This window comes from Chinchilla lanigera, unplaced genomic scaffold, assembly GCF_000276665.1.
Source record: "Chinchilla lanigera isolate Chin_1 unplaced genomic scaffold, ChiLan1.0 scaffold00041, whole genome shotgun sequence".
NCBI lineage: Eukaryota > Metazoa > Chordata > Mammalia > Rodentia > Chinchillidae > Chinchilla > Chinchilla lanigera.
The window spans coordinates 472,272-495,593 of NW_004955442.1; the positions used below are offsets into that span (position 1 = coordinate 472,272).

A 23,322-nucleotide genomic window follows, 5' to 3' on the forward strand; every position below is an offset into this window, starting at 1 on the left:
TCAAATATTATGAAAAAGTCACAAGACTCCCAAGATTGATACAATGTAGACTTATGGGGCTTGAAGTCTATTTGACATTAAGGATATAACTGCAAATTGAGAATTTGCAGCTTCGTAGATCTAGTCTTTACAGACAAATCCGCCTCTACCATGATTTGAAGAGCGTATTTTAGACATTTCAGGCTGATAAGCTTTTCAGGTGGAGGTGTACTATTTTTAGAACTCGTTCTGAATATATGCACACTATTTTATTCCCAAAAGCTTGTGAAGTTTAAGTTGCACTTCATCTATAGTTAATGATCTGAATAAGAGTCAAATGCTCCTTTTTAACTATATCAAATGAAAATAAGCATTATTGCATATGTAATTATCAGGAGAATTGGAAATGTGATAAAATCTCTTTTTATTATTTCTTAAGCTATTTCTGAGTCAAATGTTATCTCCTGAAATAAATGGCTGGATGTTTTGTTTTGTTTTACCTCAGTAAAGAGAGTGATTTATTAGCAGCTCCTGTGGCAAGTGAGACCAGGATCTTCTTGTTGCCAATTTTATATCTGTGCAGGTTATTCACTGCACCAATTGCTTCTTGTAAGTTTTCCATCTGAACAGTGGCTTTGAGCTGATAATCTGTATGGGGGCTGAGCTCAACACTCTTCACCTATAACAACAAAAAAAGAAGAACAATGCTATATCTACTCAGAACCATCATTTTAAAACTGAACGTGAATTATTAAAGGTCACACTTGTGTACTTCAGCTTCTGTTAGAGGGAACCTGTTCGAAATGCTGCACTTCTGCCAGACAGACTGTGTGTATCTGGCACGGGCTGACCTTTGGGGACACGACCCAGCCTGGTCCACCTGTGTGCTCAGGCACACACGGCTGAGGCAGACTCAGAGGCCAATGCACAGGAGAAGTTTTTAACCTCCTCTCTAGACCCTGCAAAACTCTCGGTTTTAAAAGGCCAACAATTAGCAAACTGTACCTAAAATACTGAGTAAGATACAACAGGAAGTAAAGAAAAACAGCCAGCATTATTTTAGAACCCTACTTCTGTATTTTGGCAGGCAAAGCTAACTAAAACCCATCAATGTTTCATTTCCCAAAGGGCCATTTTAACCCCTGAAAATGACAAATCCTTCTTGGGGAGTTTCTTGCTCTCTGGGCCTGAATCCTACAAACTGGTGACACAGCACTACCCCAAGAAGACATGAGGAAAACAACAGCATCAACCCCATCCAGTTGTATTTATATACTGGTCGTGATTATATGTGTCAAGTTAATTTCTCCTGACTTGAAAGTCTACCAATGGGTAAAAACCAACAAGAACACAAGTGAGAGGGTTACCTTGCCATGCCTGGAAAATGCCTCCTGGATGAGCTGCTGCAGCTCCTTCCGGGACAGTCTGTAGTCTACGTTGCTGACCTGGATGTCAGCACCATTTGCAAAGGGGTCCAAGGAGCTGGCTCCACTGCTGGAACTGGCAAGGTTGAAAGCAAGTGGAGATGCTCTATTTGAAAGGCTTGGAGACAAACTCCTGCTGAAAACACATGCATTGAGGTCATTCTTAAAACCGTTCTGTTATTCTGGCTTTGTCTGAAACTACACAGAAAAAACTTCCCTGTTTGGTTTTCTCTTCTTTTTTTTGAGATAGGGTCTCACTATATCAACCAGGCTGACCTTAACTTTGTGATGATCCTCCAGCCTCCTCCCCTCAAGTGTTGGGATTACAAGTGTGCACCACCATGCCTGGCCACTATTTGGTTTTCAAATGTACTTTCATCTTAAATATGCACTGATTAAATACTAAAGTACTGGTGATCTCCATTAAATAGCAAACGAATTATTCAATACCAAATATTCTTTCACTGGTTTATTTAAAGCTAAAGGCAGAAATCATAGGCAGCCTTTATGAACTGACTTTCTATTTAGGAAATCTGTGTTATAAATTTTAGCCATTGCACCTCCTCTGTGGCTCTATAAAGCTCAGTCTTCTGGCTCACATACTGCATCTTCTGCACAGAAGAACCCTTTTGTGTGAATTTTTAGATGTAATTATACAGGTCCACAGTCACTCTCTATTGTGATTCTTCACCAACTCTGCAGAACAAATGTAATGGGAACCAAGGGAGCACAAGTTGCTTTTATGGCTTCCCATTTCCCAAGCCTCAAGAATTACCTGGTGTGAGTTTACACATTTACAGTGGTCTACAGAGAACCTTACTTTGAAAACAGAACTTCCTATAAAGTGCCATATTAATAAGAATAAGCAATGTATGCCCTGTGTGGGCTTTTTCCACAACAAGTTACATGTAAATACATTTTAAAATGCCTGCCATCACTGGCCAGGGACTCTAAGACAGGTTTTTTCTCTGACCTCTGCTTACCAAGAGATCCAAGTGGAGAAGGGAGAAATAGTGAGAAGCACTACCCCTAAATGTCAGCTATGATAACCTGAGGAAAAGAGAGTGAGGAGATGGGGAGGAAGGTTTATCTTTTTGCAAACTTCTGTACTGTTTAAAGTCTTCTTAATAAACACAGGTCTTCCTATTACACGTAATCACCTCTACAGGTCAAGAATCTGGACTTACCTAGGAGACCAAGACTGGGATGTGAGCAGAGGACTGACTTGCCTTGATGCAATCAACTTGCTAAAAGCAGACGGGTAACTCACTTGGAAGACGGTCTCTTCTTTGTTTTGTTTCTCTATAGGAGAACTGGTAATACTTCGGGAACTGGGAGTCTCTTTTCTAACAGAAGGAAAAAATTGGAAGGGAAAAGGTCACATGCCTTCGTTGACAGCCATTAAAGCAGAAACTAGGAGAGAGTAATTTAACATACTTCTGGGTGCTTTTGTAAAGCAACTCTGCCATCCCCGAATTTTTAGGTGTCTGCCCTGTAGTGCTTGGGTTACTGTGAGGAGGTGGTGCCAGCCTCGCATTACTGTGCTGGTGCTCACTGTTACGATGACCAGTCTTTGACTCCATGTGGCACAGCTCCTTAGAAGACACAAGTGCAAGGAATTTCAAATTTAAGTACCCAACATGAGTTAAATACTATATAGAAAATAAATGACTTTTACTACAATATTACCAAAAACAGAAATGATAAAAAAGTACACACCAAAAGCCATACAGCATGGAAACAAAGAAATTAAATCTACCACATACTTTAGAAAGGAAGAGGTATCAAAATTACCTGTAAACTCTTAACATTTGTATTTTTTGTAGCAGAACCAGAATTTGCCTGTGACCCCTTTCCAGGCACGGGTTTGGCACTGGAAGATTGTTCACTTGCATCTTTGATGAGGCACAATTTTGTATTTTTAAGTTTTTTGGGAGATTTCACTTTATCAGCAATTGTATTTGAACTCTTTGCTTCACAGAGTTCTCTATTTTTTGGAGTAAAGGACACAATGATCCTATTACCGAAGACATCTTCATTTTCCATTCGCTTCTGAGCCCGTTCTGCACTATCTTGGTTTATGAAGCGGAGAATTGCACTGCAGCCTGTGATACTCAGCACTTTTCCACCACAATTATCAGATAGTCGCCTGAGCCTGTTGCTGATGCTTTTGCCATCTTTATTTGCTGGTAGGTTATAAACATACAACAGAGTGTGGCACTGCTGATACAAAGGAAAAAAGTGTTACATTAGGTTAACTCAAGGGCATACAATTTCAAAACACGGGAGGTGATTGAGTTGGGAGAAGATAAACTTATTTAGTGTTCACAAGATAACTGAATGCTGTTGTAAAAAATATGATGGGCATAGAAAGCTATATACTGGGGCTGGGGATTTAGCTCAGCAGCAAAAGCGCCTGCCTGGCAAGTGCAAGGTCGTGAGTTCGGTTCCCGGTACCGGAGAAAAACCAAAAAAAAAAAAAAAACAAAAAAAAAGAAAGCTATATACTGCATAATTTCATTTGTAGAAAATGTCCTGGGAAGGCAAATTTGCAGATACAGATTAGTAGCTACCTGCAGGTGGAAATGGAGATTAAGTGTAGACTAACATAAGAGATCCTACTGAAATGACGGATATATGCTAAAACCGGCTACACAATCAGGTAAACTTAAAAAAAAAAAAAAATCACTGAATTATACACTTAAAAGTAGTAGATTTTGTGCAAAGTAAATTATAACTCAACAAAGTTTTTACAAGTCTGTTTTATTTATTTAGCAGGGCTCTAGAATAATACTGGATATAATTCAAGTCTCACTACAACACCAGGTAACCTGTAGTTAGCCTAGAAGTTGTATTAGGAACTGGGTGGCCATACCCCTTCCAGATGAATTCAAATTTGAATACTGAGAAACAGAACCATTAAAGTGCAGGAAGAAAACTTAAAATACTCATGATAAAGGTTAAATCCAGAAGCCAGGCTGGGGATTTAGCTCAGCAGCACAGCGCCTAGCTGGCAAGCACAAGGTCGTAAGTTCGATTCCCAGTACCAGACAAATAAATAAATAAATAAATGAAATAAATCCAGAAGCCAAAAAAGGAATCACTAACAGAGGGCAAAAGATGTGAACAATTTATAAGAAAAGTATCAAGGGACAACAATTAATATTAAAAGGATAGCTTGCACCTTGCTAATGATGAATAAAAAGGCCAACCAGATAGTATTCTGCACCTATCAGACTTGCAAATATTTTAAACAGACATTAGGAATCATTATTAAGACTCTAAATCAGTGTAACCGGCCTAGAGAACCTAGGGCTTGCCAATAGCGTTCTGACCCAGAACTGCTACAGCCTGTATACACTAAGCAGTAAACTCTCAGTCTAGGAGCTCAAAGAGAACATGGATAAGCTTGCTGGAGACGGTAAAAAATGGGGGGTACACAAAATGTTCAATAATGGGTAGACTGGTTAAATACAAGTATGGCTGCAAGTCAACACTATGGTTTTCATTATTTTTGTGTGTGTGCAGTACTGGGGATTGAACTTAGGGCCTTCCATTTTTTATTTGGAGACAGGGTCTTGCCAAGTCACTAAGCTACCACATCTAGGCTTGAACTTGCCCAGTTTCCCAGTGCTGTGGTACAGCCATGCACCTCTGTGTCTGGTTTAACATTCTGTTTGTTTTTTTTCCATTAATTAATTTTTTTCATTCTGGATTTTAAAATGTGCTATACTTGTGCAAATATATATCCTTGCATGAAAAGATAAGCAAGTTTTGATAGGTTAAAAAAAGGCCACAGAATATATGTAAAATTGCTTTTTCTTTAATTTATAATCATAAAATTCAGAGGATAATACCAAACTGGTAACAGTGCTTACCTCTGCAGGGTGGGATTGTGGGATTTTCATCTTTCCCACTTTTGTATTTAGTTTTTCATTTGTTTTCCAATAAACATTATTTTTCTAATCAGAGGTTTTCCTTTGTATAAGGGTACTAACCAACAAAATCTATACTCTTCTATAGCACCTCAGATTCAAAACCCAGGCTGAATATATATTTAATTTATTCAAGGGAAAGAACAAAAAACCAAAAATACGTGTCAAGCTATCCCTCTAGTGAATGAGAAAAAAACATCTGGTAAGAATAAATGGTTTAGCTGACCAGGGTTTTGCTTTTGTTTTAAATACATTTGACTTAATGGCCTTCAAAGATAAAAAAGTTAGTACAAATCAGAAGCGAAAGGGAGTAAATGTAGCTCTAGCCACAAGACTAAAAACAATGAGTAATGACAAAGATGAATTAGGAAAGAGGCTCAACAGAGGTGTATGCTACTCATTTGGTAAGACTCTGGTATCTCCGACTGAACTATCTATATAATTCAAGTCCAAACCCTGGGCTTGCTTGGCAGTGGGACTAGCAGAGCAAGTGACTGACCTGGAAGACCTGGGGCCCAGCCTCTGTGCTGCTGTACCCAGCGATAACTTACTTTTTCTAAGCACCGACTTCTTCCTCCTTTAAATGAGGATGTTAGGTAATTTCTAAGGTACATCTGTAATTCTAAAGGTATTAGATTAAACTGTATTTAATGTATGGCATTGTCTTTCTTGGATCATCTACACTGTGGCACCTCTTCACCATTACCACTATACTTTAAAAGTTATACACAGTTTCCAAATAGCATAAACATAGCGCAGCACTGCAAGAAACATTTTTGTCACAAATCAAGTCAAACTAAGTGTTCCTCCCTCCTGGAAATATGCTCATACTCTACTGGCACACAGCTTAATTCCTAATTGTGCTCTTTAGGAGCACAGACTCAAGAGGCCTATTGGAGCCTCAGGATTAAATGCTTCCAAAAAGCACAATTACCCTGTTGATATGCCAAACACATGAGTATATGTAAATTCACCAAATTCTCTATCTGTAATACTCGGAAGCCTAAAGAGTCAGCCAAATGAATAATGATTCTTATTCCATTATTTCCACCCATTTGCTATAAAACACTGATAGCTTTGGGGATAACAGGAAGTGACTATTGACAAGGTGTCAATTCCCTATGATACTTTTAAAAATAAAAGGAACATTCCTAAGTATTCATTCTCTATTTGTAGAAGAAACACTGAATGCTTCCAGGCCTAATTTCAAAATCCAACCAGCCTCCTATGAAGAGCTCTACCCGGATGTGTCAATTCCCTTATTAACAACTTTCAGCCTCTATAACACAACGCTGGAACACAGCAAAAACAATGTAAATACACTTACTGGCATTTTTAGTGGTAACCTGGGGGGCAAATCCGAAATGAATTCTTCAAATCTGATTAGCTCGTTAGCATGATGCAGCAGTGCTTCTGAGGCCTGGTTTTTATGGACCAAAATTATGTGGAAACCATGCCTGTGTCTCAGATCACTAAGTTCCAATGCAAAATTGACATCAGCTGAAAGAAAATATGCAAATCAACCCCATCTCCAAGCATTAGAAACACTTGACAGTTCCAGGGACACCGCCTGAGAAGGAATGGCTGGCTTGTATTCAAAATTGCTTTTCTCCCCTCACGTGAACAGAAATATTTTTCCTAGCAGATTTACATGGTAAGAAAATTTTACTACATACCTATGTGTAATTCCAAGATACACACTACTTCTAGTATTAACAGGGAGCAAACATACTCAGAAGACTCAATTTGGGAACTTACTCATATTGGGTTTTTAAAGTTAGTAATACTAGGTGGGTCCAGGGTGAAAAACTCCGAAACACCAAAATCACACTGTCTTTAATTTAAAACTACATTTCCTTTAATAAGAACTCAGGTCCAATGAGGAAGATACAAAAACTCACATAAGCTCAATGATTTCCCTAAATAATTCTCACCAATAAGCATCAGTATGTCCCATGTATGCGACTTCTTTAGGAGCTCACTTTGCTTTCATGTGTTTTAAATTTTATGACAACTTCTACACAGTGAGTTTAGCTGACATCAGATGTCACTTACTTGACACAAGAACCACAGTGGCTGGAGCAGTGTGAGTATTTGCAAACCTTCGTAGACTCTGTCGGAGTTTATCGTCAGCAGCATTCTTTGCAGTAGCGTTGATGTGAGCAACGGTCACCTGCATTAATTTATAAGAGAGAATGAGCAAAAGCTGATGTTAGAAAACTGCTACCCATTTTGCCTACATTTTAGTAAGCAATTCTTGAGAAAGGAAATTCTATAATTATTATTAAAAATGCAAAATAAAGTACAACTAGATCACAATGTTTTCAAACTTGGTTCTCCATATGAATCAACTGGGTATTACTACCCCACTTCTGTTTGAGTTTCTTTAACCCTCATTTCAGAAAGTAAGTAGAGCCAGGTGTGGTGGCACACACCTGTAAACTCAGCACTCAAGGGGCTGAGGCAAGAGGACTGTAAGTTGAAGGGTAGACTAAGCTACACAGTGAGTTCAATACCAGCCTGCGGAGACACTGTCTCAAAAAAAAAGTAGAGAAAAATGAAATCTAACGTTACCAGATTTTTCCAACAAACTAGTGATACTGGAAATCAGTTGTGCAATTAAGGGATGATTTGTGGTTGTACATTACATCATTCGTCTTTGCTATCTACTGTTTGTGGCTCCCAGGATCTAGGGTAGTGATGGCAAACCCACATGCTGCAGCAGCATGTTTTTAATCACTGCATGTTCTACAACATTCACCATCACTGATTTAGGGTTAAGTGGTGGACAGAAGAGGCAGTACACCCCAAAGGAAGCCAAAACACTTGATTCCTGTTAAAACTTACCAGTCTCACATATATAACCATCTCCAATGCGAAGATTTATTTTTAGAAGTACCTCAACCACATGTAATACACAATAGGATTGTTTTCATTCATGTAAATTGTTTTTACATACTCATATAATTTGAGACAGCAATATAGTGGCAACGGAATTACTTGTCTAAGAGTCAAAAGACCTACATTCTAGCTTCAGAGCATGGACTTCAAGGTCAGACTACCTGAATTTAAATCCTAGCCCTTTCACTTACTGGCCATGTGATCTTAAAAATGTTGGTTCCTTTATTAGGGTCTTAGTTTCACTGTACACTGCAAATAATAATTCCTACCTGCCTAGCTCACAAAGGAGTTATGACCAAAGGAGACAATACATGTGTTACCATTATGCCAGTATAACATGAAAGTGTAAGTACCATTATTGAAATATCAAACATAAATGACTTCTAGTACTTTAGGAATAATCTTTTGCTAATTTCTTTTATTTGAAAATTAAGCACCAATGCAATGAAGTCATTAAATCTGGAACTGGAATTCTTTAAAAAAACACACATGTGCTTATGCTGCTACCATAGATTAAATTCTTAAAAAAATTTTTTAACCTGGCAATTATTCAGTTCTTGAATAACTTCTTTGTTTTCTTTACTGATGTCACACACACAGATGAACTCTGCTTCTCTGTGGCCTTTAAAAAACTTTTCACGGATTCTTTGTACAACAGTAGTGGCTGACCGACCAGAGGGAACTGAGCAGTTTTCAATATCCCAAAAAACTCCAATAGGGGGTAGGTTTTCTAGCACCTGTCCAGCTAGTGCAACTTCCGGTGATCCTTAAGAAATTAAATGCAAAAAAAAAAAAAAAAAAAAAGGAAAAAAATTAAATGTAGTGAAAAAGATGACAAAACAGTAACAGGTAGGTAGCTAGTATTCTTAGTGGAGGAAAAACTAAATTATTGATGTTAAGGATACTCACTGATTGATCTAATATGTAACCAAATTGCCAAAATAGCATTCTAAGAGACTTTCCTATTTTTCAGGAGTGAACAAATCTACAGGTCAAGTGACTTCGTGCACATAATAAATGTATTCACAGCATGAGCCATTCTCATGCTGACCTGTGGTGCTTTTCTCTAACATGTAACCAATCAGATGCTGCTACTCCAGGACCTGATTTTCATGTTCAGCTCACGCTGTCTTTCTACTTGGTATGGAAGAACACTGAAGAGATGAACAAGATGAAGCTGTTACTGTTGATGACTTTAACACTTCATTAACATCTGATTACACATTAATAAATGTTTTCACAAGATAACTTATCACATTAAAAACTTCAGGGAAATGATTTTAATTGAGAACGCTTAGGTTTCCAAATACTATTTAGAGTCAACTACGTTTCTAAAGAGGACACATCAAGTGTGTTTATGAACCTAAGTTAATCCCTAGTTTACTCTCCAGCACTTGATTTTGGTTTACATTAAGAAGATTTTTACTAAGAGAAGGAGAGATTCACACATACCTGAGAGCTCACATACAGTTTTAGAACCACAAGGAATCTTTTAGAGGCAACTGAATGCAATATTAGTGTTGGCTATTGAAAACTACTTAAAAATGCACATTTTATGCCATACTGTCATTTACCAAATTTCGAAGCAGCTTTGCCTAGACTGGTCGCCAATAACAACGTGGTCTCCTTCCCTGTTCCTTTGGTTCCACAGCCATTACACAGAGGGATAGCAAGAGGTGCAGGTTGAGTATTTGGAGGTGGTATATTTGGCCAGACTTTAGTAGCATCAGTTATACTATTTCTTGCCGGCTGTTTTTAAAAAAGGTTTCAGATACATCATTCCAGAACCTGGAGTTACGTACAACACTGAAAACACATTCTTTTTTGTTTGTTGGTATGGGGAATCAAACTCACTACCCACTGTGCCACTGAGCTATATCCCCAGCACAAAAAACACATTCTAAGTTTTTCACCTTCCACATACTAACCTCTCATAAAATGTATTTTCAAATAATCTTCCAAGAACCATTGGCTATCAATTCATAACTTCAAGAAAGGATTTCAGATGATCAGGGCAGACACATGATTGGAACTTTACAGCCTGGAACACGTGCCTGCTATCACAGAGACCTTACGCAGGGTGGTGAAGTTTTCACTTCAACATGGGTATGACTGAGGTCAAATTTCAAGTTCCCCATATTACAGGAAGACAGTTTGGGGCTACTCACATTACACGAAACACACAACTGTTAAATCAGTTGTACACTTGCCTCTAAAGGTAAGACAAAACAGAGGCTTTGCCAAACTAAATTCACATATATATTCATTGTAACCAGAAGTTCTAAAAGCAAAATCTATATAATTATTATGTATTTTCTTGAATGGTTTCTACCCCTTGCTTCTTTCAGGATTAGCAGAAGTTATACCTATGAGGCAAGATTCACACCATAGAAGAACCCTCAATCCCATGTCCAACAAAGACTTTTCAAGACAAATCCACTTAAAGTCATTCCTCAAACCTCAGCTGCACCCAACATAAAAAAATAAAAAGATACACACCTTCTTTAGACAGTCTTCGCAGTAAAGTGAGCCCTTTAAACAAACCGGAGGTACCACATTTAGGTGCAAAGAGTTGGTGCACAAGTGAGGCGTTAGCTCCGACTGTGAAATGTGCTCTTCCAAATGCCCCGGAGCCCCACTTGTGAAATCAGAACAGGGGAAATAGCCAGCGGAGGTGCAGCCCTGGAGATTTGGAAACTGATGCAGCTTGTGTACATTACTGTGCCATGACTGGAAATGGAGTTTTCCACAACAGGGCAGGTGTTTGCAAGAAGATATATTACTCTCTAGACACATGCTGGGGAAGTCACTTGCAATGCCTGCCAAACTGTTTCTAGCTGAGGCATTCTGGAGCGACGATGCAGACTGGAAAGCAAACCCTGACCCTACCTGACATGTGACTGTCCTGGTGCTTTGTGAGTCTAAGCGTGCGCCTGGGTGAATCAAGCTACCAGTACCTCCACTACCGCCGCCACCACCACCAAAATGCAATGGTGAAGTGGACGGTTCATTAGGGCAATGAGCACAGCAGCTTACTTTGGGGACAGTTGAAAGCTGTATTTTAGGTTGCTGAAGAGAATGAATATCAGGCAATGGGACTGCTGGAAAAAGTTTAGAGCCAGCATGAAGGGGAGATGGTACATCCTTTAATTCCACAGCAATTTTCTTGTTCTCCATGTACTCTTTCTGAGAAAAGAAAATCAGAACACAGGTCAACTTTAAGAGGGCAGGGATTTTTGCTTTCTCATACACTACTGCATTAAAAAACAAACTTCAATTTTATTTACATCATTCCAAAAATGGAATAGCAGCTAGCTAAAATCAGGGGAATTCTTCAGAGAGATCTGCAGAAGTGGGCACAGAAATGCAAAACAGAAGTTAAGACTACATTCTTCCTGAATCTTACAAGAATGGGGCAGGGGGCTCTGTCTGCAACTTTAGCAAACCAGGTTAACCATCTGTACCTTAGTGATCTCCCTTTCATAATTTCCCCTTGGCTCACAGGATCTCTTAAAAGACAAAATGGGTAGTATGCGCTGGGCATGGTGGTGTACACCTGTAATACCAGCACTCTGGGAGGCTGAGGCAGGAAGACTGTAAGTTCTAGTTCAGCCTGGGCAACTTAGTGAGACTGTCTTTAAAAGAAAAGAAAAAGGGCTAGGGATGTAGCTCAGGCCCTGGGCTCAACCCTTAATATTACAAAAAAAAAAAAAAAAAAAAAGAAGTGGTAAGAAAACACAGTCACAAACAGCATTCAGATGGTTTCAGGCAAAGCAATTCACTTAATAGTTCCTGCAGTCAGCACATAAGGGGTTTTAAGAAGGCCTTCTAAAGAAGATTCTAAAAATTATTTTATTGATGAGATCACCTATCTACCCAAATGGCACAAGCACGATGCCAGTGCAACTTAGGAAATGCTAGAATATCATGACCTAAAACCATAATGACAACAATTATACTGCACCCAGTGCAAAGAATTAGAGTAATTAGAAAACTTTCTGGAAAGAGGTATAAAGTAGCTTGCTACACAAGTCTAACACAGGCACAGCAGGCGAATATGGCATAAAGATTTAAGATAAGCATGGCATTTGTATCAGAGATCTATGTCTGAACCTGATACTCCATAGTTATATGACATTGGGCAGTTACTCAACCTCTCTAAGCTTCAGCTTCCTTAGCCACAAATTAAGAATGAAATGTATCCCCTACAGTTTTTGAAGGATAAAATTAGATTGAGCATATAAATCACTTAGGACAGTACCTGGCCCCTAAAAGGGAATCTCACTAACCCTATATGGGCTGACTACAGAACCCTTAAGACACAGAGGAAGTCCTCATATGTTGACTGAGACATACTCATTCCTCAAAGCGTAAAAGTCCATCTGATTGTTACAATTTCATGCCTTTTGCGGTAATTCTACACGGGAAGAAGTCTGGATTTTCAGTTAAGATTTTTTTTTTAAAGGAGAAGTATTAGCAGTGGGCTGGCTAGGCAATGAGCAGTGTGTTTTATGCTATGGTCATTACACTTCAGACTGGAAATTCATATGCTCACATTCTGATTTACTCAGACCAGGTCTGTATGGGCAACTTTACTGCAACCTGGTCATCTGAACCTACTTCATTATGTTTCAAGATCTGTAAAGTTGGAGCCGGGTGTGGTGACACACGCCTATAATCCCAGCACTTGGGAGGCTGAGGCAGGAGGATCATTGCAAGTTTGAGACCAGCCTGAGCTACAAAGTGAGCTCAAGGCCAGCCTGAACTGCATAGTGAGACCCGTCTCAAAAAGACCAAAAAAAAAAAATCTGTAAAGTTGAGAGTCTAATTCTAAATTCAGTGACTCCATAAGGACCAAATTTACCATCCTACCCAAAGAAGCCCTGCCTGAGGTGCAAACCTTCCTTGTCAACTGTCCTTAAAATAAAACCCTTCTGAATTGGTCCAAATTATTTGATGCTTTGCAACAAAGACAACTATATAGCAAAAACCTATATAGTAAAAATCTAGAGAAAACAAAGTTAAATTTATTTTTTTTGAAGTCTCATTTGGATCCCAAGTACAATAGAAAACAGTAAGTGTTAACCTGAGTACATGAAACAGAAAATGTCAAATCAGGTATGGTAGCATTCCCAGGTACTTGGGAGGCTGAGGCGAGGGGATTGCAACTTCAAAGCCAACCTGGCAACTCAGAATCTTTCTCAAAATAAAATTTAAAAAGGATTGGGGATTTAGTTCAGTGCTAGAATGTTTGCCTACCATGCCAAGGCCCTAGGTTCCACCCCAAATACCAAATGTAAAAATTTTTCTGGAGAAAACGTCAAAATTAGTATGAAAAAATAAAGAAAGCAAGGGACTGGGTATATAGTTCAGTGGAACAACATACATTTAACAAGTACAACTCCCTGAGTTTGATCCCCAGTATCATATACACACGTACACAAGAACAAGAAATCAGATTTATTTAAACACTTAGAGAAATCTTGAACAAGAAAGATTATAAACAAGGTCTTGCCCATCTTTTCTAGTTTATAAGACCCACAACTAAAAAAGCTATAGTAACAATTTATTTTGCATTTTACTCTGATTTTACTACATCATCTTTGGAATTTGGGACCTACACAGGAAACAAAATAGTAACTTCCTAAAGTTTTAACATTAAATGTTTAAAACATGCACTGTCACTCACAGCAGAATACAACAGTTAAAAAATTAGGTTCTCATTGAGTCAGAAATCATTGCATTACCAAGTTTAATACAACTGGGATAGACAGAGAAGCCTGGCACAGGCTCCAGGGAGAGACACCTTGGTGTCCCACGGCAAATGGACTCCTCAGCTATTCACAGAAGGCATCTGCTATGTCCTTACCGTTTGGGGGCTAAGTGGCAATGTCTGTTCAGGACGAGAAAAACAATTAGAGAATTTCCAAAGCCATGGCTTAGCATCATTATCTTGTCGAAGCCATCCAAGTGTTCTACTGCAGGGGTTCTCAGTTCCGTTTCCTTCCATCATACAGCCATACAAAGTGGTTCAACATTCTTTCATCTTCCTTTTCTTTCATTCTTCCACCCTGTTAAGAAGGAGTGAGATTTTCATGTTATTTCTTTGCATAATATTGCAATTTTGTAACACATTAAAATTTGAAACTACAACTGTATGTATAGAACAGTGCCTTCCTACAATTCAAATCTTAAGAGAGCAAAAGAAAATGGATATCAGAGCATATTACAGGTTACTAAAATATTATAAACTTGGCTGATTCTGCTTATGCTTAAAATCTAACATCAATCTGATTTTTTAAGAAAAGCTATAACCAGGGCTGGGGATTTAGCTCAGTGGCACAGCACCTGCCTGGCAAGCACAAGGTCCTGAGTTCGATTCCCTGTACTGGAAAAACCAAAAAAAAAAAAAAAGGCTATAACCTGCCATTCCTTGTATTCCATAACTCTTCAAAAAAGAATGAATTCTGGATGAATTCTATTTCTTTTTATACACAGCCACATCTGAAAGAAATAGCTGATTTGGGGCACCTGTATATCCCTGAGTGACACTTCTTGTCATTTGGCTACAGTCAACTTTCTCTGGCCTTAAGCAGGCTTTTCCTATTGTTTTTTCCTTAATTCTTCTCAGCTATCTCTCTCTAAAGATTATGATTAGGAGACTCAAAGACTTAACAGAAGAGCACATCTAATCTTAGTAAAAGAACCGTCACCATATCAACCTCTCCCACTGTTTGATATGAACATGGAAAGTCCACAGTAAATAACCTCTGTGGACTTTGAATTCTACCCTGCCAGCGAGCAAACCAAACCATATCTTGGTTTACTTATAATGAAAGTACAATCTAATATACCACCAAAAATCCAGCAATTAGAAAAATCACAAATCACAAATGTGCTGTACCTATTCCAATTTAACAACACATCTTACAAGTCTCAACAGAGTACAATAAAAGCAGATAAAGTCAACCCACATCCACTGGGATGAAAACAGCTGGCCAGTGCCAAGGACAACTAAACCTCATTTCAAGCCCACACCACAATATCCCAACACTATCTCACTTTTACCCTCAGTGGCCATTTTCAAGCAATTCATTTCATTATCAAAAATTTCATCTGAACATACAGAAAATAACTTTTAGTTTCTCTTCTGTTGGATATGATGCTCTTCTCAAGAGATTTTAACATCTAAATGGCAGGGGGTAGGGGTGATTATTACCTGTCTAAGGTATAGGAGAACGGATCATGTAAGGCAAAAGTAAACTACGGCTCACTAGCCAAAGCCAGATCATTGCCTATATTTAACTGAATCTATGAACTGAGGACATATTTTAATTTTTTAATTCCTAAAAAAATTTTTTTAAATAAATGAAATTCAAATGTTAGTGTCTGTAAAGTTTTATGGGGACACAGCCACCCTCATTCATTTAAATACTGTCTCTGGCTACTTTTGCACAATTGAAAAAGTGAGTCTTTACAACAGAGACTGGCCACAATATTTACTATGTGGTAAAGCCTAAAATATTTACTATGTGGTACCAATATTTACTAAGTGCATCATTTACTCAGACACACAGTTAGGACAGGTTAATTCTGAAACAGATGGAGGCAACTGCCACCAATAATATTCAGTTATGATACTTGTTTTTACAGACCAGCACACCTCTCTCTAAATTATAAGAATTTATGATGTTCACAATAGTATACACAACCTCCACATACTTTCCCAAAATTGTCTAAAGCCAAATCTTGAAAGCGAACTAACATTTACAACATAATAGTTAACACAGTATTTTCATTTACCCTTATTTATTTCCTCATCCAGCAAATATTTACTTACTACCTTAGCAGACCTATCCTTAGAATAGGAATATCAAGCCTATAATCCCAACATCTTGGGAGGCTGAGGCACTCAAGCTTAAGCCCAGCCTGAGCAACTTAGAAATTTAGTTAGTACTTGTCTTAAATAATACAACAACAACATGTCTGGTACGTCTAAGGTCACCAGCCTCAATCTTTTTCTCTCTGTGATATAGAAAGAGGAAAAGTCAGAAGGTGCAAAGTGAAAGTAAAGTTTATTCCCAGAAAGAAGCAGTACAAAACTACTCCAAAGACTGAGGGCCCAGGATTGGGTAACTGCTGAAACTGGGGCAAGCAGTCCTGTTTTATGGGGTACGGGTCCAGGGACCTCTCTCTCCGAGGGTGACTGCCCCTCACTGGTTGGTCAGCTTGTTGCTAGGGATTTGGGTTTTGTAGACTAATAAGGAGACAGGTAGACAGGGCAACCTGTACAAGGAGGAAATAGGGTAAACCACGTTGCCTCACAGATGCAGAAGCAAAACCACAGACTGCCTGCTTTAGGGGGTGAAACCACAAAACTGCCTGCTGTTCAATCTCAAACTGTCACAGAGGCTGCTTTTCTCCTACTTAGGCGTCTCATCTTTCCTCACAACAACAACAACAACAACAATAGGGCTGGAGGCCAGGCGTGGTGGCTCAGGCCTGTAATCCCAGCACTCGGGAGGCTGAGGCAGGAGGATCATCGTGAGTTCGAGGCCAGCCTGGGCCACAAAGTGAGCTCAAGGTCAGCCTGAACTGCATAGAGACCTTGTCTCAAAAAAAAAACAAACAACAAAAAAAAAAACAATAGGGCTGGGGGTGTATTTTGGTGCAAAGGCCCTGAAATATACAAACACGGTACTAATATACAAACTGTGGTACAGTTCAATCCCTAGTACCACAAAAACAAAGTAAAGGCAACAGAATTCACTTACATAATTTTTTTCTCAATTCTGTAAGGTGGGAAGAAATTAGTTACTGGTTAGAGAAGAGGAAAAAGAAACTTAAGTTTGGTAGCTAGTCCAAGATCTCACAATTACTGCAGGAAGCTAGCAAGACTAGGCGTGTTCACCTCTTTCTGCTAAAGTGTCTCCAGCACTGCTCAACATAAGCAAATAAACAAAAAGATGAACTTGTTAGCTGCCTGGACTCTGAAATTTTCCCAAGTATTCCTGAGAATGTTACTAAGCGCCTCAGATAGCCAAAGCAAGTTTTGTTCGAGTGGGAGTCTCCCTTCTGCCAGTAGCTCTCTGAGTCTGAGCCATTCAGACAGTGGCTGAGAACGAAGTCTATGACATCACACTCCCTGCATTTTATTCCCCATTGCTACTCCTTCCTATTTGTGCAACTTTGGACAATTCAACAACCTCTCTGAACCTCAGATCCTCTCACATGGGTCTGCTAGTAACAGAAAGTCCACTGGACGATGGTTTGATTACCCGTGATCACCCAATTAGCAAAGGGGCTAAGGTGAGCAAAAGATCTTCTCTTAGCATTCAATGTAGTCCTGAACTCCCACTCCACTTCCCCCCATTACCAATTTCCCTCCTTCTCATAGGTCTTCCATCTAAAATTATCTTCTTTATTTACCTGCTACTTTATTCTTTCTCTATTAAAACATAAATTCCAGGACAGTCGAAACTGTTTTCTTAATCACTACTGTATCTCCTTCACCTGGCACAGTGCCTGGCATACTTCTGAAGGAATAAAACACCCAATAAATGTCAAAGCAGACTGTTTAGTCCGCAATTTCAGTGTATACAAAACAGACAAAATCTCGCTCAGATATACTAGAAGTCCAAACGATACAAAGGCAACTGGAAAACTCTTAGTAGTATTGGAAAGGTGCTTGGCAAACTCTATAGGGTGTACCAAGAGGTTACAATCAGTAGGGGGAGTGTCTGAAGCCCCAAAGCTACACCCTAGGGACTGCTGAAGGGCCCAGCAGAACGCAAAATGCTCAGAAAGGTTGCAAAAACGTCCGCCCCGAGCGTTTTCTCTTCACTTTCTAACTTTGCACCCCCTTCTGGGAAGGCTGATACACCTGCAGGGCCCAGCAGGGACCAGGAAGACAGGTGCGGGCGGGGAGCCAAATACCCAAAAAGGGGAACAGCGGCGCACCATAACAGTAGTGAGCAGACTTGCAAAGGTGACAAGCTGACTTCTGGGGCCGAGTCTGGCGGGTCCCGGTCCTTGCCCTTGCCCAGGAAGAGGTGGGGGAAGGGGGGGCACTGTCCCCCCTCCCAGCCCGGGTGGCCCCAGAGCAGTGGGGTCCGTCAAGGTCTAGACCCAGCGCTAGGAGCAAACTCACCTCAGCTGCCCACTCCACCTCGCTTACATTCCGGCCCCACCGCCTTCCCCCCGCCCCCCCAGGCCCTTTGTTTTGATTCCCGACTCCGCAGCTCCCGCCGCCGCCGCCAAGCGCACCCTCCACTTCCGCTTCCGCACCGCACCGCCCCTGTCGCAAAACCGACGCCCTTCTCTTCCGCTCGCCCCGCCCCTTCCTCCGCCCCCCGCCCGCCGCGGCGTCCTCGGCGCGCGCTGCATGCTGGGCGCCGGGGGGGGCGGGGCCTCGCGGCCCTGCGGCCTCGTCAGGCTCAGTCCCCTCCCGATAAAGCCCTAAGTGGGGGCTTCCCGGGGGATGGCCTGGCTTTTTTGGTTAAAACTCCGAGTGTTAAGGAGACCTTTTCTCTGGCTTAACTCTGTGAAGTCAAAAGGAACCCCAAAGCAAAGAGTTAGCGAGCTTGTGAGGTGAAATCGAGCAAAAACCTGCCAAACGGGATTTAATACAGTTCAGCTCCTTTAGTCTCCCACGGAAAAGCGATTTTGGTGAAACAACTCGATCGCGTCGGCTGCCCCCCGCCGTCACGTGATAGTCCTGCTTTATTTTTTAAAATTAAGTGGCGCATATTCCCCGGCGTCCGTCATCTAGTGCAGCCTAGCGGCGAGCGGAGGAACGCGGCTGCCGCCGGGCTCCCGCCCCGCACCTGCCTCGCGAGCGAAGGGCGCGGCGCGGGCGGCTCGGGGACGGCGTCGCTGTTACAGCCCTGCGCGGGCGTCCTCACCAATGAGTACAACTTTCCAGGGACAGATTGGGCGAGGAAAAAGGAAAACTCTTGAGTTAAGTTTTGTAAACAGGTAACTCCCTGTTGCAGGTGGAGAAACGTGAGATAAGTGTGCTTTTTTTAAAAAAAGGCGTCTCGTAATCTTCATTTTTACCGGACGTCTAATTTTTTTTTAACTTAGGCAAAATGGTAATTTCTGCAACTGCCAGCTGCTCACTATCTCCTGTTAGGAGAAAAACAAAGCACATATTATCTCAATCTAGATACAGTTTAGGCAAGGGTGTGCTAGCCGAATATTGCTTAAAAAGTTTACCTTTCAAATTTTCAACGAACAAATTCATTTTGCTAGAAAACTGGTAAGTAGAAAAAGCCAGATGAGATCGTTTTTCTTCCTGAGTTTCCAATTTGAGGGGATTTCTTTAGGCAATCTGCACTAAGTGTGGATTAATAGTTCCCTGTAAACACCTCTGCAGCCCCGTCCTGAGGAGGGCAAGCTCGCACACGCAGTGAAGAACACGTTGTGCCTCTGTTTAACTTTGCAGAAGGCGCGGGGCAGGCATGTATCATCTGCCTGCTTAGGTGTTTGTTACTGCTGAGTAAATTCTGCACTGTGTCTTCGTGGGGGTAGTGTCTTCCGACTGGGAATTGTAACGTGAAAAACCACTCTGTTTCAAAGTTTTCGGTCGTTTCAAAGTACCAAGCAAATATGCTACTCTTCACAGGTGGTCTTTCAATTTTTGTTTTCTTTTTAAATTTCAGTTGAATGCCTCAGAATACAGACAGTATTAACTAAAATATAAAAAAGAAAACAAAGTATAGATTTGTAATTGCTTTTTAAAAAAGTTTTTAGCTACAAAATAGAAGAAGCAGACACATTGTCTGATTTTGCTTGTCATTCTTTAAAGTCCAGTAAGTGAAAAGCCAATGAGAAATCTAAATTCCCTTCCTCCCTCCCTGTCTCTTTCTTTCTTTCGTCTGTCTGAGACAGGGTTTCATTATGCAGTTCAGGGTGGCCTTGAATTCACTTTGTAGTGCAGTGTGGCCTCAAGCTCCAGGGATCCTCCTGTCTCAGCCTTCCCAAGTGCTGGGGTTACAGGGGTAAGCCACCAGGCACCGCCTTTAAATACTTTAAATAGAAACCATTTTATTATGCCTGCAATCCCAGCACTTGGGAGACCAACGGAGGAGGATCCTTGTGAGTTTGAGACCAGCCTGGGCTACAAAGTGAGCTCAAGGCCAGCCTGAACGGCATAGCGAGACCTTGTGTCAAAAAGACAAAAAAAAAAGGAAGGATGAAACTGTTTTATTGTTTCTGTTGCAAACTAAGCAGAGTACACTGGCCCTTTCAAGGAGACAATAATGAATCCAAATACATTATGGTATTTGTTTTTTTAAAAAGCTATGCAATTTCTAAGCTATATCAATTATGGATAGCCTGTTAATTTTACTCCTACTTAGTGAAAGTAAGTTTCAGTTTTTTCCTTGTCCAAATAATAATCCTCACATTTCTGAAATAAGGATGATTTGTTTTTGTGCTATTTGTGTGGCTACTTTGCATTTGATTATGCTCAGTTATCCAGTCTTGTTACTAAATGAATTTCTCCCAAGCAGCTTGTCTGCTTTACTTCCCTTTGGTGTTCTGCATTGGACAATGATGATGACAGGACTTGTGGAAGAGAAACTGAGCTCTCTGCTCAGTCATATCTCAAAGCTACAAGGAAAGAATCTGAAACAGCCCATGTCCCCACGTTTAGCAGTGAAGGAGCTGAAATAAAACTGACATAGTAATTCAATCTGTATAAAAATCATAAAATGAAGCCAGGCATGTTGGCCCATGTCTTAGGAGCCTAAGGGAGGACTATATAGTGGACGGTATAGTGAGACCATATTTAAAAATCAATAGGTAAAATGACGGAAAGTTTACCGTCATTTTTTTTCATTTTTAAGATTTTACCCAGTGACAAATTGATTTCCTCAAACGTTTGCACCTCAATAATGACAATCATTTCAATGCCCTTCTCCTTTTCTTTATTGAAAATTTATGAAATTGAGAAACAAGTTATTTAAATGACTTGATGGATGTCATTTAGTCAAGACCAATACCTCTCTCATCAGGGAGTGGTGGCACACACCTGTAATCCCAGCACTCAGAGGCTGAGGCAGGAGGGTCACTGCAAGTTTGAAGCCAGCCTGAATTGCATAGTGAGACCCTGTCTCAAAAAACAAAAACAAAAATCAATACCTTACCAATTTGTGCTTCCGCTCATCTATAAACTGAATCACTGGGGTGATTACTCCTTCCACTGAAACCTTAGGGGTGGTGACAGTAAATAAAATTCTAAACCTAAAAGTATTAGACTAAGTGTCAAGCAGATGCAAATGACATATTAGTGTTTGGGACTAGACTGGAAATATCCTGAAAAACATTTTGGTACTTTCCTTAAGCCCCTGTGGTAGAGGTGGTGGGTTCCCTCTTGTGTCTCTGGGCTTTTTCAAGGAACTAGCAATGAATTAAAGCAGAATTAGAGAAAGCTCATTTTAACCATAGCAGGGAAGGGAGGGGGAGTCTTTCCTTGCCTGTAATATATGAGGAAGAACAAGGGTGTAAGTGTCAAAGTTTGAAGCCTGACTTCTTAGCTATTAATTGTAAGCCTCATGCAGTTCATTTAATGTCACACACCTTTGTTTTCTCATCCTTAAAATGAGTATAACAGAAGTGTTTTACTAGCTGTGCATGGTGGTACATCCCTTAATCCTAGCATTTAGAGACTGAGACAGGAGGATCACAAGTTTGAGTCCCACCTGGGAAATTTAGCAAGACCTTGTCTCAGAATAAAAAAAAGGGCTGGGGATGCAGCTCAGTGGTAGAGTGGTAGAGTGGCTCTGGGGTCAATCCTCAGCCCCCTCCCCCAAAGAGTGTTTACCTGTGGTTCTCTCTGTCTGGTGCTCTGCTCCACTGTCATCTCCTTAGAGTGACCTTCCCTGACCATTCCATGCACAGTGTACCCTCCCCAGCTCTTTTCTATCATGAATTTGCTTCATGCATAACACTTAGTAACATCTGGAATTTATCTTACCTGCTTACTAGTTTAGTGTCTTTCTCTCTGCACACTATAAGCCCTTTGAGAACAGGTTCCTTGTAAGAGTTCTCAATACTTTGTTAGTAAACAATTAGGGTTGCTGTAAGAATTAAATGGGAAAAAACCATATCAACAAGTAAGCATTGTGCCTGAGTCACATAACCATTTAAAAAATTACTGGGCATGGTGGTTCATGCCTGTAACCCCAGCACTCAGGAGGCTGAGGTAGGAAGATCACCACAAGTTCCAGGCCAGCCTGAATTACATAGTGAGTTTAAGTCCAGAATGAACTACATAGAGAGACCATGTCTAAAACCAAACCAACAAATCCACAATTATTCAACAAATACACATACAGATATATAATTTCTCGCCCTAAACGTTTGCAAGTATTTACTCGTTTAGACCTCTGCACAATCTTATTTATACATAAATGAGTCTCAGTGCAGTTAAGTAACTTGCCCACGTTCACACAACTAGAAATGCATAGAGCTAGGACTCAAAGCCTAGTTTGTTTCTGTACTGGCCATTGAACCCAGCGCCTTTGCAGTGAGCTACATTACCAGCCCTTTTTCATTTTTTATTTTGAGACAGTCTCTCACAGTCTGTAAATTGACCAAGCTGGCCCCAAACTTTCCATCCTCTTGCCTCAGCCTCCCAGAGCGCTGTGATTAGAAGTGCGCGCCACTTCTTCCAGCTAAAGGAGAATTCACACGAAGTTCTGCGGCCTCTGAAGGACAAGGCTGTCCAAGATTCCCTCTAGGGTGTGAAGGTGTGGGAAGAGCCTGGGGCCATGTTAGCCTCAGTGGATTTGGATCTTGGCCCTGCCGACTGATTCGGGGAAGACTCGAGGCTGGGATGCAGCATTTGGTGTGAGAGAGTGGCTACCACTCTCCTCAAGTGGTGGCTGCCAACTCAAGCCCAACCCCGGCGTCAAGGAGGCAGCAGCCTGCGGCACCCTAGGGCCGCCCGGCGCCTCCCCCGGCTCCTCCCGCCCTAGGCCGCCGCCGCGTGGCCAGGCCGCGCCCGGGCTGCGAGAAAAAGTTTCCAAACCGCGCTGCTCGGCGCTGATTGGCTGATCCGGACGCGGACCCGTGGC

The 23,322-nt window shown here is 40.8% G+C and overlaps 1 protein-coding gene across 6 annotated transcripts in view; it reads right to left on the bottom strand.

Moving 5' to 3' along the window:
* Window positions 1–18,513, bottom strand: part of Kiaa0430 (KIAA0430 ortholog) — a 48,273-nt gene extending 29,760 nt beyond the window's left edge. For 5 of the 6 annotated variants that reach the window (XR_001235376.1, XR_001235377.1, XR_001235378.1 and 2 more), the window contains exons 1-12: window positions 18,390–18,513; window positions 14,109–14,310; window positions 10,739–11,425; window positions 9,814–9,988; window positions 8,779–9,005; window positions 7,394–7,511; window positions 6,666–6,838; window positions 3,198–3,626; window positions 2,841–2,998; window positions 2,591–2,749; window positions 1,347–1,536; window positions 480–658 (exon numbers count right to left, since the gene is read on the bottom strand). Coding sequence is in view for 3 of the 6 variants with exons in the window: in XM_013517740.1 (XP_013373194.1) it covers window positions 480–658; window positions 1,347–1,536; window positions 2,591–2,749; window positions 2,841–2,998; window positions 3,198–3,626; window positions 6,666–6,838; window positions 7,394–7,511; window positions 8,779–9,005; window positions 9,814–9,988; window positions 10,739–11,425; window positions 14,109–14,252 (2,639 nt within the window). In the remaining 3 variants the exon portion in view is untranslated. The remainder of the gene's footprint in view (window positions 1–479; window positions 659–1,346; window positions 1,537–2,590; window positions 2,750–2,840; window positions 2,999–3,197; window positions 3,627–6,665; window positions 6,839–7,393; window positions 7,512–8,778; window positions 9,006–9,813; window positions 9,989–10,738; window positions 11,426–14,108; window positions 14,311–18,389) is intronic. The other variant, XM_005391061.2, reaches the window with a different exon arrangement.
* Between the last annotated feature and the right edge of the window lie 4,809 nt (window positions 18,514–23,322).